General features: G+C 34.3%; 1 protein-coding gene across 2 annotated transcripts in view; it reads left to right on the top strand.

Moving 5' to 3' along the window:
- Positions 1–18,836, top strand: part of LOC105197141 (cAMP-specific 3',5'-cyclic phosphodiesterase) — a 340,602-nt gene that overhangs the window by 10,547 nt on the left and 311,219 nt on the right. Inside the window, exons 2-3 of one of the 2 annotated variants that reach the window (XM_026135766.2) lie at positions 4,925–5,123; positions 5,863–5,977. In XM_026135766.2, the coding sequence (XP_025991551.1) occupies positions 4,925–5,123; positions 5,863–5,977 (314 nt within the window). Of the gene's footprint in view, positions 1–4,924; positions 5,124–5,862; positions 5,978–9,160; positions 10,826–18,836 lie in introns of those variants that run through there. The other variant, XM_039458084.1, reaches the window with a different exon arrangement.

Here is an 18,836-nt window from a genome sequence, read left to right as displayed (position 1 = left end):
ATTTTTATCAGTATTAAAGTACATGATTTAGCTTTCGAGAAATAAAGAATCTTCAGAAGATCTTTGTCGGTATTGACAACGTTCCTTTATATTTCATGTTAATGTTTATCTATTTTCAACTCGTTTCATACAAAGATTCGTTTGGAAAATGTTATCTTAAATAGAAATTAAATAACTGTTTAAATACTGGAATATACATATTCGAGAATACCTGAATCCTTGTAAATTCTTTCACATTTTTCTTTGTTACCTGCGTATATCTCAGATATTTCGGATAATTTTCTCCATTTAGAAACAACAGGTATTATCCTTTTCTACGATAATATATTTTGTGTAAATCTTTTCGCGACGTAAAAAACACATATTTTTTAATAAAAGATAGTGAGCGTAAAGAGAATGGTTCCCGCGGGAAGGAGAAAAATTTTATAACGGGGGATCAACCTTTTATTGCCCAACCGGGAAATAACCAGTGATTACGTATGCATAGGTTACGTTACTAGTTTATCGATTTTTAAACAAGACAGAGCACGTGTTCGCTGAATAAACCCGGTGACGCTTTCCTGTATGTTACTTCATGAACACCTGTAGATCCCGTTGCGTTGTAAAACCGTTATCGTCGAGCGACGCACACACAATGGTATTGTTTTTATTATACGTGCAGAGGATAAGCCTCTGTTTTTGCGCATATGCTGTGATTCTCGTTCGAGGGGATATAATCTCGCATAATATCACTTTGTTCAACTTCTCTTGTTAAAACGACGTAAAATTTTCGTTTACATTTAAAAGTACACTTGTAAAAGTTTATAAATATTTTATGAATCTGCAATATTACACATGTATAATAGATGCACGTACATCCTTTCGCTACATGTGTGTGATGTTAGCAATGTATTGCAGCAAAACGATTTTTTGCTGTGATATATTATCTTTCTATGAAATACGTATACTATCCATCTTGAAAGTTTCGTGTCTGTAATATTTTTTGAAGACATCCATTAGTTGATAAGCTAGCATAAACTTTTCTGACAAGGTTACAGTGACATGATCCTTGATGCGTGGGAGAATTTATATGAAAGTAGCTCCTTCTTTTTTACACACACACACACACACACACACATATACATATACATATACACATATGTATGTATGTATGTATGTATATAGAAAATAAGTGTGGAATGGATAAATTACAGTTTTGAGATGCATTAAATAATTTCAAGGATTAAATAAATTACGATTAAATAAATTGCGACACCCAGTATAGCTTTAGTCGGAAAGTTACGGCTTGACGTTTCCCCTTCGTTAATTTCTTTCCATCGAGGCTCATTTCGGTGGAATCCTTTTAAAGAGCAATCACGAGTGGAGGAAACGCCTTTTTGCCATTCTGTATTCTGCCGCTTAATTTTCACGTAATAAATAAAAATCACAAATCTCGTTTTTATCACGATGCTCGTTCTTATCACGTCACATTAAGTATTGCTTAAATAAAATTTTGCCGTGGAGATAGTGTTACATTTATATAAATAAAAAATAACACTTTAAATGTTCTAATGTTATAATTTGGTATAAACTTTTCAAAAAATTTTATTTAAAAAAATCCAAATGTTTGAATAAAATTTTAGTTTGTACCGACAAAATTATCGGCTAAATATGTATTGCATGCCGTTAATTGTTATTTAATTCATAATTAGTTTACATATGTCGTGATTGTAATACGTGTTTGATTTGTATTCTGGAATTTTTTCTTGCCCATATTTTTTGAAAATTTTAAGTCGATTGGACGATTATCATGATATCCATATCGATCGTGGAAAATGGTTAAAGATAATCGATTCAATCGGTGGAGTGAATAAACGTTAAGAGCAGGAAGGCGGTTAACCGTTATTGGGATTTGTCTCGAAAGAAAATACAGCCAAGAGGGAAGCCCTTCGATCGATATGCAATTACGACTTGTGGTCCACAGGGCAATAGAGCAGCTTTGCATCGTGGATAAATATTTGCCGCGGTAAATAAACGAGTAACGTCTGCTGGACGTATTTATTTGATTCGGAAGAAAAAGTATGTGAATTAAACAAAAAAAGGAGAAATATATCTTTCATGCAATACAAATAAAAATACGTTTCAGATGATATATCGGTTGAAGTCACCTTACGATTGATGACATAACGGTACATTGATTCGTTAGAAAATGATGGATTTTAATTAATTACGTATTCTAATTAATTACGTTCTAATTAGTAACGAGTAAATCGAGTTTCGTATAATTTGGAGTTTCGTAAAAATTTCTTTAAGATAGGTATATCGACGAATACAAGTGAGATTTTATCCGCTAATTTGCACGTAACGGTGGTCACCATTTAAAAGAACCACGTTTGTCAAAGATTGTGTTCCTTAGTCATCAATGGCGGTTATTGATGTTCCAATCGATATTCGTGTCCTTGTACCTGTTTCCATTGAACGGAAAGTTCAAAGCGTGCAAACGCCGATGGCGATATTAATGCCAACATATGCAAGAAACTGCGGTGACATGAAAATTATATTGTTGCAATAAATCCCAACGGAGATGGAATTTTATATCGATTACGTCACTGTTTCAAGTGCACTCGTTTGTGGACATAATTTCCCTTCGCTTTTGTAATATTCGAGCGCATAGTTTCAGAGTCGAATTATTACTTCATAACCGCGTTCATGAAATATTAAAAAGTGGCATAATTATCAATTTGTCGGTAGTTGGTAGTTTTGTTTTCTAAAAAACAGCTTGTAAAATTTAGATCTTTTATTTAATAAATGCAAAGTCGGTCTATATTAAAAAGTGTAAAATATAGTCCCGTCGACTGGATATTGAATGAAATTTCATTATAACCTGAATGTTACACTCTGGTATTCGTTGAAGCGGAATTTCATTGTATATTCAATAAGAGCTTTACAGATTTTAATGCTATTTGGAACACTGAATGTTGAGCTTAAATTCTACGTTACTTTTGAGGGAAGAAGCGGAGAGAACAAAATATCGTTAACGAGAACATTTTATGTCTTTAGAATTTTGTTTATTAATTCCTTCTAATATGAATGTGATACTCTACCGTTGTTAGCCAAAGGCGATAACGAAGTCACGTTCCTGCTACTATGATATATGAAACCGTTCATCAATTAGACGATTTGCTCGGTATTCGTTGACCATTCTGATATGCGTTAATCATCCTCCCAATTATTCTTGTACGCAGTGACTTGTTTAATATATATATATATATATATTTGCGTATTTTATATAACAAATCTATACGTACAATATTATTTACGAATTGACGATGTTAAATTTCTTCGCGATATTTATGATAATGTGAAATAAATGAAAGAGATACACGATTTATTTTTTTTGTTTTATAAAATATAAAACATTATTTTATAGTGTTGTCTAATTTCGATATCGAATTTTAATTATGAATGTAATTTGTTGCATTGGTTGAATTTTGCTACACTCTTGACATTTTGTGTTTAAATATATTCGAGTTTGCAAAACAAAGCGGTTGCGAGAGTCACTTTGGAAACGAGAGCTTTTACGATTAATTATTGCCACCTTTGCATTTTCGATAATGCATGTTACTCTGAAGGGGGTTTTAATGATAATAGATTTTGCATATAATTTCAGTGAGTATTCAATTAATCATATTAATGCGTTTTGCTATCTAATCCGATGATACAAACATTTCCGTGCAACAGTTGAAATTTTACACTTTATGTCGTATTAGCATCGTTTGGCAAATGGGCAGAAATTCCCGGAAAGTATACCATTAATTTAGAACCTCGTATATCTCTCTAGCAGAGCAGAAAATATATAGATCACGTTTATAGAGCACAGTCAACAGACGTATTGGTCGACGATAGATATAGCCTTAGTCACTCGGTAATATTTGTAATTTGATTAAGCGTTTCGATTTTATTACAAACGTTTGTCTTTGTGTCGGTTAATTACATTTTGTACCGTAGACGCACCCGATGCCTGTTCGCGACGTTTGTAATTTAGCAGGTAATAATAGACAATGTAATACTAGTAATAGTTCGAGGTGACCCATGCATGCCCATGAAATTTCCGAACATATTTTGGATAGTTGAAGTAACTGAATTTGTGGTTTACTGATGTGTTTATGAGACGCATGAAACGTCACAGATACAAATCAATATAAAGTCAACATTTTTTTTACGATATATAATGACTTTACCATAAATGCGATATTTGCAAAAATTGTGTTTTTTGTAAATTTGTTAAGGAAGGAAGATTGATTATTAAATTAGAATTTTTACATATACTAACAAAACTAATAAATATTTGTGCGAAAAAATTGATTTAGATCTAACTTGTTTAAAAGTTAAATGTCTAAAACTGGAACAAAATATAGTCATTTTTATTGCAAAAGTTATTACACGCAATAAATTTTTCATTGTTTTCTTCGAAGTAATACAAATTTTTATTTTATAGTAATTTTTTGTGCGAAAATATTGAATACATTTTGTTGTAGTTTTAACTTTTACCTCGGACGGTATAGCCGGAACGGTATATCCTTAAATAATTAAATCCAATGAAAGTATTTATTCTATACTGTCTTTGTAACGAGATAAGAATCATTATTTGATTAAATTAACAAGACGATGATTTTTTAAAATTATATATCGTAGTAACAAATGAGGAAAATATGTAGCTATCGTTTACAATAAAGTAATAAAACTTCATTATTTTCTTTTATAAACGGATTTTGTTTTTATGAAATTTCAATTTTTTAATTTTAATTAATATTTATCACCAAACGTAAATTAATATTTATATCATTGAGTATGAAAAAATTTGATGAAATACTAGCTACGCATTTGCTACAAAAAAATCTTTTACATAATATTTTTTTAATACATAATATTTTTTTATCAACAGTCTGTGGGAATCGAAGTGCGGGTAACCAATGAGATTCCCGTCGTCACGACGGAATCATTTGCCGTACGAGATGCAGCACCGCCTTGGACTACCACATCGGCTCCAAGTCAAACTTCTCCGCCAACCCCTACAAATCTGCACTCCCAATACTTATCGCCGCACGTCTTTCATGGACGGAACTCGCTTTGTTCCGCGAATGGTAAGATTTTTTTAATTATTATTGTGAAGCACGCATGAGAACAAAAACATTTTTTTTCATTGCGCTTTATTTTTTGCAATAATCAACATTAATTGAGAAAACGAAGAAATATAATACACGAAATATGAGCTATATTTAGAGATAGAGATATAAATACATCCCCTCACTTTAGAGAATTTATAGTAAATTTGAAAAACGAATATTTCTGTGATTACAAAACTTTGAAAAAAGTTTTTCATTATTGAGAATTTTATTTAAATATTAAATTAGTTAATTATTAAAGCTCTTAAAGTCATGTTTTTATTATATTATATTTTCATTTAAATTATAATTTAATTATATATTTTTTTATTTGAAAACGAATTACAATATGGAATAAAACTTTTAAGTGAGTATTGATAAAAATTTGAATAGTATCCGTTGCCCGTACAAATATAACTGCACAATAGGCTTAACTATTGTTAACAGAATCGGCTATCCGACAATCGCATTCGGTTTTACCGAAAAAACGAAATCGTGTTATCGTATTGTCTACACGCGGCGAGATTGGAATTTATCATCATCACCATTCAATCCCATGCGGTGGTAATCCCCTTAAATCGATGTTTTCTCCGCAAACACCTGCTTTCCAGGAGGCACAATGTTGTCTCCGCCCGTCTCTCCCTCGGGATTACGCGTGCAATGTCGGAGCATGACTTCGCTTTCGAAGATTTGTCTGTACACCGTTCGATTATTTCAGATTATACGCGAAGGAGGCGACCCATGACATTGCGCATCGGCCCTCGTCTAAGTCTCCCGAGTAAGAGCACATCTGCGCCGACCACAACCACAGACGGGGAATGGCGTGCACTTAGGTAAGTCTAATAGAATCTCCCTCGCTGTTTCCTGCAATTTCCGTTTCCGTAACAACGTATTTCGGTCGCGATAAACCGCACTGAATCGTGCACCGATGAGTCGCATGGCAAATAATAATGAAGACTCATTGCGAAAGCGTTGCTTTAAATGCGAGGTTTGTAATGAACAAAAGTTACAACTCGCCATCTTTTGGTGCTAAACGTGAGACACGAGCGTTTATGTTGGGTATGTGTGTGTGTGAGTGTGTATGTGTAAGTTGCTGACGTAAGTTGCGAAACGAAAATCACCGCAGTTATTTTACAGCGGAGATTTTAACATTTGGTGATATATAGAATACGGTATCGTTAAAACTAATGGTGCCATTTAAAGCGCGTTACGTTTTCACGTATATTTTTATTTTTCTTTTTTTTTTTCTTTCGCGTAGATTGTCACGTGAATAATTAAATGGTCTTGCCGCGTTCACAAATCCATGTGAGTCTACTGGAAAACAGATCCATCTGTATGTTATTATCATGGTAATTTGGTTGTGTATGTCGTCGTTAACATACATTTGCATGCTTATAAAGGTGATCTTGACTTTGTCACAGGCCCATATAAATGCGAGTGTGCATTGATCCATTGAAGATCCGACTATACGGGTCGTGTAATTATGATTAAAATAACTTTTTAATTAACTGGTCGTGGCGCAATGCAGTAGGAAATTTATTTAAATAAATCGCGTTCGAGTAAAGTGACACGTATTAGCGCTTGTTGTGATTACTCTTATCATATCTTGCTTATCGTTATAATGCGTTTTATTTTAGCGCGCTTAAAATTCGCAGCGTGAAACGTGTAAAACATAAACCGTTACGAACAATTTTACGTAGAATTATGAAACTCTATCTGAAAATATTCTGATAAAAATTTAATTTACTATGCGATACTTCAATCTATCTTGTGCTAGCGTATTAACGTGTGATATTCTAGATTGCTTATCATCGTAATTTCATGCATGCAATCCTGCATTATCAGATTCCGAAATCTTTCGACTTATCAACGTCAGAAAGACAGAGGCGCAAGTCTCCCTTGGCCGCAAAATTTTCAATTTTTCATCGCTCCTGTTATTTTGTTGGTCGGTAACTTAGTGCATGTTTTTTGCAAGGAAAGTACGAAAACTTTCCTGGTATTGGGTGTATACCTTACAAAGCCTGATCAATGCAATGGTTTCATCTGCTATCGTCGGGATAGTTACCGACCGTAAGGTTCACGCGGGTTTACATCGATCCACGCAAAATCGATGCCTCTTGTACCAAACGAGCTGTTCTTGCACTAGTTTTCATTTGTTGATATTCAACATAATTCTCTCGTGTAGTTCTCGCATTACTCGATTGGAAAATTAGTTTAAAAGTTCGAATTTGGCAAGTGCAAATATGCATTCTTGTTAGGTGGAAGAAACTCGATTTATATTTCGATTATTAGAAGTTGCGATAACAAGGTTTTGTTAGAATAGTAAAAGTGACCATCTGTCAGTCATATAAAAAAGCGATGATAAGAGAAAACGGCAAAGATGAAGCAAGGAGAATTGGTAAAATGCTCGGATTTTGAACAATGTTCTCCACCTGTCTCAGGCGATGACATGGTATTATAAGGACAGAAGGGAAGAAGATTCTACGTTATTAAAGTAGCAATTTAATCCCCCTTATTACATAGTGTAGAACAGATTATCGTGTCAGAGAAGTGTTTCATCGTGTCCTCCGTATTTGATAATGTCGCACTTTCCTCTAATCTAGCACAGTTACATTAGGATAACCCAAATAAATAGATAACTCATCGTTCAAATATATTTTATTTATTTTTTTTAATAAAAAGCAGGTACGTCATGTTGTTGATGACGTGATAATTCCTTTTTATTTAAGTTTTGATTGTAATTTTATTCTCTTGAAGATTTAATGATTCAAATTATATAATAAAGTCTTTCTTATATCGTTCTAATATATTCGTAGATGGAATAAAGTATAAAGTACGATAAAGTATTTAATAAACGCTATATTGAAATTTTCAATGGTAAACTTTATAACAATAATAATAATGCTAGAATTATTAAAGAAGAATTAAAGAGAATTAATGAATAGACTTAACATACTTATTGAAGTCTAATGCAATCTCGTTGTAGAACAGAACACAACTTCAACTGTAGTTCCTTCTTCCAAGCGTACTTTTTTTAATAGTATATATTATTATATATTTTTTTCCGTCAAATGATTTGCAGTTGTAGTAACATTGTAAAAGATTTATGTTTTTTCGTATTTTGGTCGCAACTAAAACTTGATTTCTATGAAATAAATATCTAGTTTCAGTAAGAAAGTTATTTAAGGATTATTAAGATAAAAAGTATGAAGAAATAATTATTCATTATGTCGGAGAATATAGTATAATGTCTTTTCTGAAGTAGTTGCTCCTACTGTCAGCTGAGACGATATCACTTCGAATATACTCGAATGACGTAACAATATTGGCTGAGGTGATATAACGAAGAGTTCTTCACGAGTAACTTTTTTGACAGATCACTTCTTCATTATTTTCTTATATGATGTTCGTGATCTTGAAACCCATACATATGACCTTTTTCAAATAAGTTTTATTCGTTTAGCCATCGCTGGAGATCGTTGCTTGGTAACTTGGCGCACCTGGCATCCAGGTACTTACTCGCAAACCGATAATCGAATCGATCGAATCTTATACCAAGACTGTCTTAAAACTGCCAGCATGACTCTGTGATTGGTTGATGATGATGATGATGGTGTCTCAAGACTTAAGACAGTACTTAAGACGGTGTTAAATATACGAATCGACGATCGCCGGTGAATACCGGCCTTAGATCTCTCGCGGTTAGATCGTATGGCATCAAGATGTCGCAATGGTCGAGGAGTCGATGACACGACCCTGCCACTCCTCGTGGCATCCGGTGGGCAGCTTCACGTTTTGTTGTGACCGCGACGGCCTTGCGGACGGTCGTGCGCGCGTTTCGCTCCGCGGGGGTGTCCGGCTTCTTCGCGGTTTTCACGTCGGGAGAGGCGACGCACGCGCCCGCCGGCGACGCACGCCGTCGCGTCGCGTGTGCTTCTACGCCGAAAAGCTGATAGTCGCGCGTAAACGTTTCCACGGTGCACTGACGGAGCTTTCGGAGCTTCAGCGTCGAGCGAGTCACGCGGGGTTTCCCCGAAGCAATTTGCCGAAATCGCCGCCCGGCGCGGCGTGTCACGCCTGCTGCACCTGCCGAAAGCGCACATTTGCGCTCACCCGGGCCTCGAGCCGGCCGCACGCGCACGTCGCCGTCAATTCGAGTGGTGTGATATGAAACAGGCGAGACGTGAATGCAACGTGTTGCGATAGTTCGCGCCCGCGATGGAAAGAGAGTAGTAAATATTACGACACGCATAACGCGCGCGGCGCAAACGTTTCTTGACGTTTCAGTTGAACCGTTTCAGTTGGTGTGTTGGAAAGTGATTGATGCAATTTTTACGGTGGAATTGGTTACACAGTTCGTGGGATGTTGACTCTCGAGGAATCTCGCACGACGCGACGTCCAGATTTCCCGATTCTTCGATATGAATTTTTTATTAATCAGAATTTTGGGCAAGACAGATGAAAGTCACGCTTCGAACAAGTTCTATTGTACTCACTTGACGTGCCTAGTCGTATAAGAAATCACATGTGGACCATTGTAGCACGTCTTACGTATATCTCGATAACTTTTTCGAACATCGAAAACTTTTCCATTTTCTAACTTTGTTACCATAAACGACACACAACGTGAAAGTCTCGCTTCTCTTTGAAGTTTCTAAATTCTAAATTCGATTCTTGTAAGATTTATAGACTGCGGTCATTTGTATCTAATACCGCATTTTTCACATTACTGATTAAAACTGGTAAATTTGAACTCGTCTAATAGGATAAACGTATTCAAAGTCAATGTAAGTAAGAATTAGAAAAATATATTTATCGTTAAACGTGTTGTGAAATTAGAGAAATTCATTTAATATTACAAATACGTCCAGAATACAGATCAAAGTTTCGTTTATCGAGTGAACGTTCCTTTGAAATAATTTGACGATAATCAGAAATGATTTTGTTGTCTTGTCTTTGATTTTGATGTGAAAAGATGGTTGCTCTTTTGCCGCAACGAAGATAAATTCTCGAGAAAAGTTCAACGAGAAAAGCACATGGGAAATCTTAAGAATTTGTTGATCCGGACAATGAGTCGCTTGAGATGAAGACGATTGTCCCGATCGAGAGTACCGAGCGAAACTAATGTGATTTGCCGGCGAAATTGAGATAAACACTGAAGAATTTCGCGTGGAGTCTTTCTTCAACGTTATTAAATTGCGCGTTTGTGCCCGAAATAATTTTCTCGATGAATCAACTATCTGAAAAATTCCGGCACATTATTTTTTTATTATTTTTTTTCGAGAAACACTTTTTATCTGATATATGTAACAATTGAACGCGAAAGAAATAATTTAGATGTCGTAAGAAAATGGAGAAAGTTATCGTGGTAGACGATTGAGCGATATAAATCGAGTTGCGACGCGCTAAAAGAGGTCTCATTGCCCCATTTCTCGAAAATACCAAAAACCGATTGTAGAATACTGTAAGAGGCAGCGCTCGTATTGCAGAACTGAGCGCAGCGAGCACATTACTTTCGTCGTAAACTGAACTGATCGTAAACGTATTATATGATACGCTCTCTCGTCGCTCGAAAAGGACATGGTTTCCGGACATTGAAGTGCGAAGCTCGATTGCTTCCTTCGCGAAAGTACAATACGTCACATTGTGCGTAGAAAGCGAATCGAGTCTGGAATAAAGAGGTGAGATCCAATTTGCGTAATTGCGCAAGCCTTAGAAATGGATTCCCTCTTAAATGCGAACTAGAAGTGCATTGTATGCGCTGTAAGTAGAATGGACAAAGTGCTTAGTTGGGTTTCGGCACGATTTCCGGCCCGGCGCAACGATTGAACTTCTTCGAGCGTGAATCATCGTTGCTTTGGGCAATCGTAATAGTGATTTTGAACTATCGCCACTTTCGAAATGCAACGTTTGTAATACAACAGACATTTTTGTATATCGCAGTTTTTTTTTTTTTAAGTAGAGAGAGATTTGTTTTTATCTCCTTAGTTTTGCGCGAAGTATAGAAACCCGTGATTTTTCGCATAATAAGTACACTAATCGAGGTCTAACTGTCTCGAAATACGAAAGCGTATATAAATTAACACGGTCTTTGAAAGAAATTTCTGCCTCTATTATTTCTGACACTTTATTAATGGGGGTCATATCTCTTGTCGACGGTCGTTATTGTTTTTTTCATGTTAGGAAATGGGCAACAGAATTGGTCTTGGCATATTTCAGGAGGCCGAAATATTATGTGGAGCGCTTCATCGTTTTTCCAAATTTTTGCTATTCGAGTAGTATTTTTTGGATACTTTGCGAGTTCTTAACGTTGAGGTAATATTGCTTTTCTTTATCCATTATTTCTCCTTTCTTTTTAAATCTCTCTCGAAAAGAAATATTGGTTCTGCGATCACAAATTAACATATATATAAGATGAAGTTTTGCAATAATTAAAGAAGTTGAATTTCGAAAGTTAGTCAACGAAGTACGTCGCATTATGGATCTTGACTTTATTGAATTGCTTTTGGTGATTTTACACTGCAGTCATATCGAGAAATAATTGAAAAGTTTATTCAGATGGCTCTGCGGTATACTTTGTCTTAAATTGTCTTTAAGAAATCGACCACGGGACAATTATACCTTCTAAGTAATTTAATACTACGCTGCTAATGCCGTACAATATTGGAGAGAATATTCTGCGTGTAATAAGCTCTTTAAAATCAGGTCACTTTGCCTTTGAACGTTCAAAGCGAAAAAGCTTTTCGTGAATAAGCATGATTGAGTGAATGACAGCATAGAAAATTTGTGAAAAAGTATCGAAAATCTTTCCCGCGCATTTTCTGTTTTTAAAGAACGCGAGGAAAAGTTTTGGCAATCTCTGTTACAATTCGTGAAATTTTATACAATCCTGCTTTTAGGTGTAAGTGGTAAAAAATATTCGGGGAATATTATTTTCTCTTTAGAAATGATTTCCGAAAGCAAATGGTTCCCGATTTAATAATCTGTTTCACAATATCTAGAGATTCTCGTGTACATATTACGTTGAGTTCTTACCTTATACAGATTTATGTGTGTCAGTGTGTTCGGTGGTGACATTATTATTTTTATTCTTTCACAAATTCTTCTCTCGATGTTGCGACGGCATGGCATAGCGGCAGTGCGATCTATCTGCATCTCTTGTCGCGCCGTATCTCGGAACAAACGGGAAAGAAGTTTCTTTGAGCAAAGTTCTGCATTTCTTTCTGCTTTACCTGCTTTTACCTCCGCGGAATCACGACTCTCTTTTTCTTCCTTCTGCTGTTTCACAGTGAAAGACGAGGGACTCTGTTTTATAGCAGCTCGCAGTTTTGTCGCAACCGCGACGGTATGACAACCTGCGAGCGGAAACGTAAATGGGAGAGAGAGAAAGAGAGATAGAGAATTATACCTGTGATAGCGCCGCAGTGCGCATTTCGAAATCTCGCATTTTCCGCTTTTGTTAACAATTGCTTCGCGCACGTAGCGACCGTGTTGTAACGCATGTGTCGCGGAAAATTGGCGTGATTGTTGAATGCATCGTCACGAAAATGCGTACGTCGATTTTGTTTCGTTGACAAATTAAAATTCGATCCGTTTTGAAAGGTCGAATGACACGTGTCAGCCCTTGTTAAATTTATTCTATTCATAATTAATGAAGCTTATAATTGGCATACTAGTTGGATAGATTTACAATGAGAATTATATCATTTGCATCACTCGTGTTAGGAAGTTCATACATGGTACGCAACGAAACGCAGGGGCACGCGAATATCTTCCAATTTTCTTTTTATCATCTTTTAAATATAATTTAGTGCATTTTAATGCATTATCGTGTCGTATGTACAGATCTACCGATTCGATCTATAAAATCAATTGTGATTCGATTTTACTCGTATCGTATCTTCTTTTCTTCATCTATCTTTTTACGTAAAAAACATTTCTCGAATAGCATCATTATTGCTTGTGAAAAATACACGATGATCAATAAATCAGCTGACCATTTCGCGAAGAACGATATGTAACTCTCGTTTTTCAGGTTGTTTCCTAGACCTACGAAGGATCCATTTATAAGTTTCGAGCAGAATGCTATTGGAATTCGATCACATAAGTGTCTTAATTGGTGTAACTTCTCAGAAAAGGAAGTTGCCTGCGGCGAACAAACTCGTAGTTGTTTGAACTCCAGCAAAGCTCTATGTTCGTAAAGTTTCAGTTCAAAGTTCTAGTTTATTAGTCTGAGGGGAAAAAACGATAGATTTATGTAACGTGATTTGTTAATTGTGGCGGGGCTATATCGCGTTTCATAAAAAAGAACTACACGTTTACATTATGCTAATGCTAACGTGGTATAAATTAAATTTCTAATAATATGCTGTTGAATTTTGTGATAATAACGCTACGAGAAATTTATTAAAATATGGAAAAATACGTTGAAATAAATGCAGCAGTTGAATAGATTCACGTTAAATTGAAATTATATATTTAGTTATCTATAAATCAATACGGATAGCCAGTAGAGATTCTAATCTCATAATGAGAGTTTTATTCACCAGATATGTGATACGATATAATTTGATTGTATATAAAGCTTATTATTATAATGGAAAATGTGAACAGTTTTCACATGAAATATTCGTTATTTTCTACACATTTTTAGATAACAGTTATTTAGTAGATTATTTGATAAAGTAAATGTTTCAGAAAGATTGAACATATCCAGACAACTTATTAATTTTGAATTGTTTTTATATAATATTAAAATTTAATTGTTATCTTTAAAGATATGTATACATGTACTAAAGAAATTTATAAAATAGATTATTTTAAATATTATAAAAATTAACGTAAAAAATAAATTTTTTACTGAATTATGCTGCTATTTATATTTTGATGATATTCTTCAGATTTTTTAAGAAACGTTATATATTTGTTAGTATATTTTTTTGTATATATTTTAAATAATTCAAGGACAAATATTTAAGATATTAAAGGCATTAACTTTTTGCAAGGCATGTAAATAAAAGTCAAAAGTTTCGTCATTTGAGACTCACGAGACCCTGTAATAAAAACCCTTCAGATTCAGTATAAGTGCAACATTTTTTTTTTTTTTTTTTTTTATTCACAGGGACACAGCGCTGGCGCTGCGGTTTTTGAAAAGATTTTGCGCTTTTAATTACACCTGGGGTCTAGGAAACCCCACGTGACTTACCAAAGATTAAAGACAAGCATTTTAGATCATCCGTATTTGGTTAATTCAGATGCTTCTTTTATTACTTTCAGAATAATTTAAAAAATTTCCATATTTTTGTATGTTAATAATAACATTTTATATTTTATATATTTCAATTAAATTATTTTTTCTCATAAATGCTTATAAAAATTCAACAACTTTTGACTCTGCACCCTTACATATCCGATTACATTTACCTTAAATAGTAAATTTCTTGTTCTCTTTGATAAATTCAGAATTTTCATCATGCAGCTCATAATTGCATTTCCTTCGCGCGCGCAGATTGCTTTGTTTTTGATCCCTTCCTCTTAGGTGGCAAAGCAAATATCGAGCTTTGGCGTCGCTTCAGTTTCGATCGTGATAAAACGGGCACGAGATAAACATTGCATGCATTATTTTCGAGTTAAAGATAGTTTGCCGCTTTTTAGCTATTCTTTTTTTTTTGTATAGTGAATTACGTGCCATTGCGGATTACCCGTGGAAAATATCGTTAGTGCATTGCGTGATCGCGTACCGTTCGTTGAATTTTCGTGGCACCGATTATATACGTTATTCCGAAAAAATATGGCGCTCTACCCGTAGCGATATGTACTTTTTCGATAGTTTTATCTCGCAGCTTGAATCTCCGAAACTATTTACGACGGACTGACGTAAATAATTTCCTTTTGCAGTGCTTCTCTTGAAACGTTAGAGATAGCAGAAGTATGAAAACAAGTATCACCAAGATCTTGTTTATTCACTTCTTTTCGAAGTAAAATCAGTAGAGCAACTGTTCAAAGCATTTCTCTCAAAATACATATTGTTTTGTGTATTTGATTACGTATTATATTACGTCAACAAGTAATTTTGTACTTTGTATTATTTTTTCTGTATTTTTATTTTTTTATTCAATAAGTTTGTGAAGATACACACTTAACTGTCGTTTAAAATTTTAAATTGAACTGACGCTAAGGCTAAGCATTGATCATCCACTAGAAACAATAGATTTTTACGTTATTGGATGGTTTTCTCACGTGTTAGTACTGTCCAATTTAGTTGTGAGGGTCAAGATCCAAGTTGAGAATCCATTATGTTCTAACGAGATTGCCTTGCTGTCCGATATTGCTCCCAACAATTTGTTACTTAAGTGTACGCCTTGGAAACGCTACTCAAAGTCGAGAATGAAATAGTGTGGACGATCGTGGGAAGCTAAAAACGTTTTGAATCAAAACGGGATGTATAAAGTTGCGCTATGAGTTAGGTCTTCGACAATGTAAAAACGTCGCGTGACTGTTATTACGTAGCCTTATTACAAAGTGTGGAAATATGTCCTAGGATTTGCGCAAGGTTGACATGCGACTGCTAAAGCCTTGGAACGATGTCTTTGCTTTTCCTCATTTTTATGATTTTGTTAGCCGTCGAACGCGCGGATCACTCATTCTAACGTGGATGCATAAAAATTTGAATAATCGCATATTGTATATTGGAATTCGTTTAAATGTATTTATTTTCATAAATATCGTAATTAAAGAGAAATTACACGTAGCACAATTCAAACAATACCGGAAAATAAATGGTATATACAATTTGTCGTATAATTTGTCCGAAGATTTTGACACATATTTATGGAAACATTGTACTGAAACAATCGCAGTTAATACTGCACGAATTTTCGGACGTATTTTTTATTCGCCCGAATATTTTACAACGTATAGAAAGGAAAAACTGTACGGGTTGATACATCGATTAATTCTTAGCGTGCACTAGCATTATTTTTTCTTTCTCTTTTTTGAAAGACAATAGTTCATCGCACAGAAAGGTATTAAGAGAGATATTTATCTATGACATTTTACAATATTATCTTTTAAAGTTTGAATAATTTCATTAATTATAAAATAATTATAAAACATTTAAAGACTCGTTACTTTGAAATATTACGCATTAGCATCGATATTAATCAAGTTAGAGGATTTTTACCGATACAAACCGGAAGAAAAGTTTTTCTCTGATAAAGAGTTTTCATCATCGAATGGTTGAATAAAACAATTTGATTTCTTTTTCTGAGAACGATTGTACACGTTAATTGCTTCCTGTTCTGCGTGCATCAATGTTTTTTTTTTTTTTATTTTAGCTACATTGCATGCATACGCTTGCTATGAAATTGAAGATGGTTTTGCGTGTCCCATTTAAATCGCGTTTCTTTGTGTAAATCCCTACATTTTTCACATTCTTTCTTTTTATGGAAACAGCACCTTGGCTGTATTTTGAATTTCTGGTCGCGGTTCAATATGAATTTTGCAAAGAATGAATCTTCGGAATGCGCGTACGTAAGATGGAAAAAATAGATTTGCGTGTTTGTCGCGTTAAAGTCGAGTTTTATAACAAAAATAAAAATTTGTAATATTTCTTATATATGCACTTGATTTAATATCGCAATTTAAACATTATTACTTCTTGATTATAATGTTTATTCAGAAATTACAACATCTAATTTTTTTTTATATTGCAAAAGGAAGTAAAAATAAGAAAAATCTGATGCTTAACAAGAAACCTTTTTCTTATTACTTATTTGCATCCGTTTACAGACTTATATTGCATACTGCTCCGTACACGTTTATATTGTACCTTGTAATTTCAGTTTAATAATCGTGGTTCCGTATTTATGGCTAAGAGTTGTTTAAACTGTTATAACTGTCGTTGCGCATGCAACGTCTTAATGTAATTTTCCTTGTATTCACGACAAGTAAGACCCGTGTGCACAGGTTCTAGTTGCTCCTTTCGTTTAAGAGGTTCACATTTAGATATTCGTATATTTCCCTTAACACGATACTCATGATGCGGACTGATAAAATTAAAGTTTTATAATAATTAATACGCTTTTGCTTCCATTCAAAACAGCTACGTATGACTTTTCAATCATCTAATTTACATATATACATAACGGAAACGTTTTTGCGTTACTCGATATCTTTAGACCTTTAGTGAATCATGCACCGTTTATTTTCAAACGCTGAAAATAGACCTAACGCACCACGCGTGCCTATGGTGAAAGGGTACCTGCAATTCAAGCTCGCGACAATGATGCATTCGTTCGTTATTTCGTTTCGTTGTGATTGCGAAAACAATTATCACAATTGGCATTCGAAGTATCAGTCACGCGGCAATTTATATGGTTTAACTTGCTGTAAAACAATGCACGCGATGTACTCGTCTGTCGATATAATTCGAAATAATTTACCGTCACGGCGCGATATATCAGCATTCATTTGCCGATAGGAATGAACAGCGCGGCTCTCGCGTGAATTTAAGTAACTTTTATTTTAATATATTTGAAATAACTTATATTTTATGCATAATATTTTCCATTGCGAGTAAATGAAGTTCCACAGTCTTTCCTTTTCTAAATATGTTTAGAATCTAGCATACGCTTTTGGTGTGTTCAATAATGCGTTCACAATATCTGCCTGGATATACAATATATTGTATGAAGCTTTTAAGCTCCGTACATATACATATTGTTTGCGAAAGAAAGACAGAGTTTAACTTGCGCAGCTTGTTTACTGAAAAGGCACGTTGCGAATAATAATGTATTAGCATGAATGACGCTAATGAATTAATCTTGATCGATTACACACATAAAAAGTACTAATCCAAATTAAGAACAGTCATTTTGTTTTGGATTATTTTTAACGATAGATATTTTTTTACTTTTTTGTTATTACAAATCTTAGATTCAATACTCCGATACTGTCTGAACGCTGCAAAAGCTCAGAAATCCAGCTATAAAACTGAGAATTTTAAAAAGCAGAAAATTGAACATCATAATATTTACAATATAAAAACAAGCATAATTCTCTCTAAAAAAAAATAATATTTTACTTTTCAATAAATTTGAAGCAATATTTTACGTGTTTATATATAATAAAAGCAATGAATCTTCTATAACAAAATTTGATAGCCGCATATTTGCAATTTTATCGATGTTGCAACATATCGTAATTTAACTTTTTAAATACACGATTTTCGCGCAACAACCGTGCTTTTCGATAAAGTCATTATTGCTGATATCTGCAATGAATAATGACGGCTGATCATATGATTAAGTGTTACATCTCAACTATCACAGCAACGTAGGCCGGTATTCATAGTCAATTCTTATTTCAAGATCGTCTTAAGTAACGTCTTAAGATGCTAATACGGTTTTCTGATTGGTTGATGCCATCTTAAGGTGATACTTAAGACGATCTTAAATATAAGAATCGACTATGAATACCGGCCCTAGTAATGTACCGCGAGGTATACGATTGCCAGTTTCGATGGAGAATCTAGATTCCGACGGATAATAATGCGAGATAAAGCAAGTTTATTCAATTTCACAAATTACATCGCGTAGTAGTAAACAATAGTAGCAAAATTACGTATGAATTACAGTTGAATAGTTGTATTAATGTAATGCTAATGCATAATGTACATGTGTATTTAATACC

The sequence above is a fragment of the Solenopsis invicta genome, chromosome 15, assembly GCF_016802725.1.
Source record: "Solenopsis invicta isolate M01_SB chromosome 15, UNIL_Sinv_3.0, whole genome shotgun sequence".
In the NCBI taxonomy this organism is placed as follows: Eukaryota; Metazoa; Arthropoda; class Insecta; order Hymenoptera; family Formicidae; genus Solenopsis; species Solenopsis invicta.
This window is presented reverse-complemented; position numbering and strand designations above follow the sequence as displayed.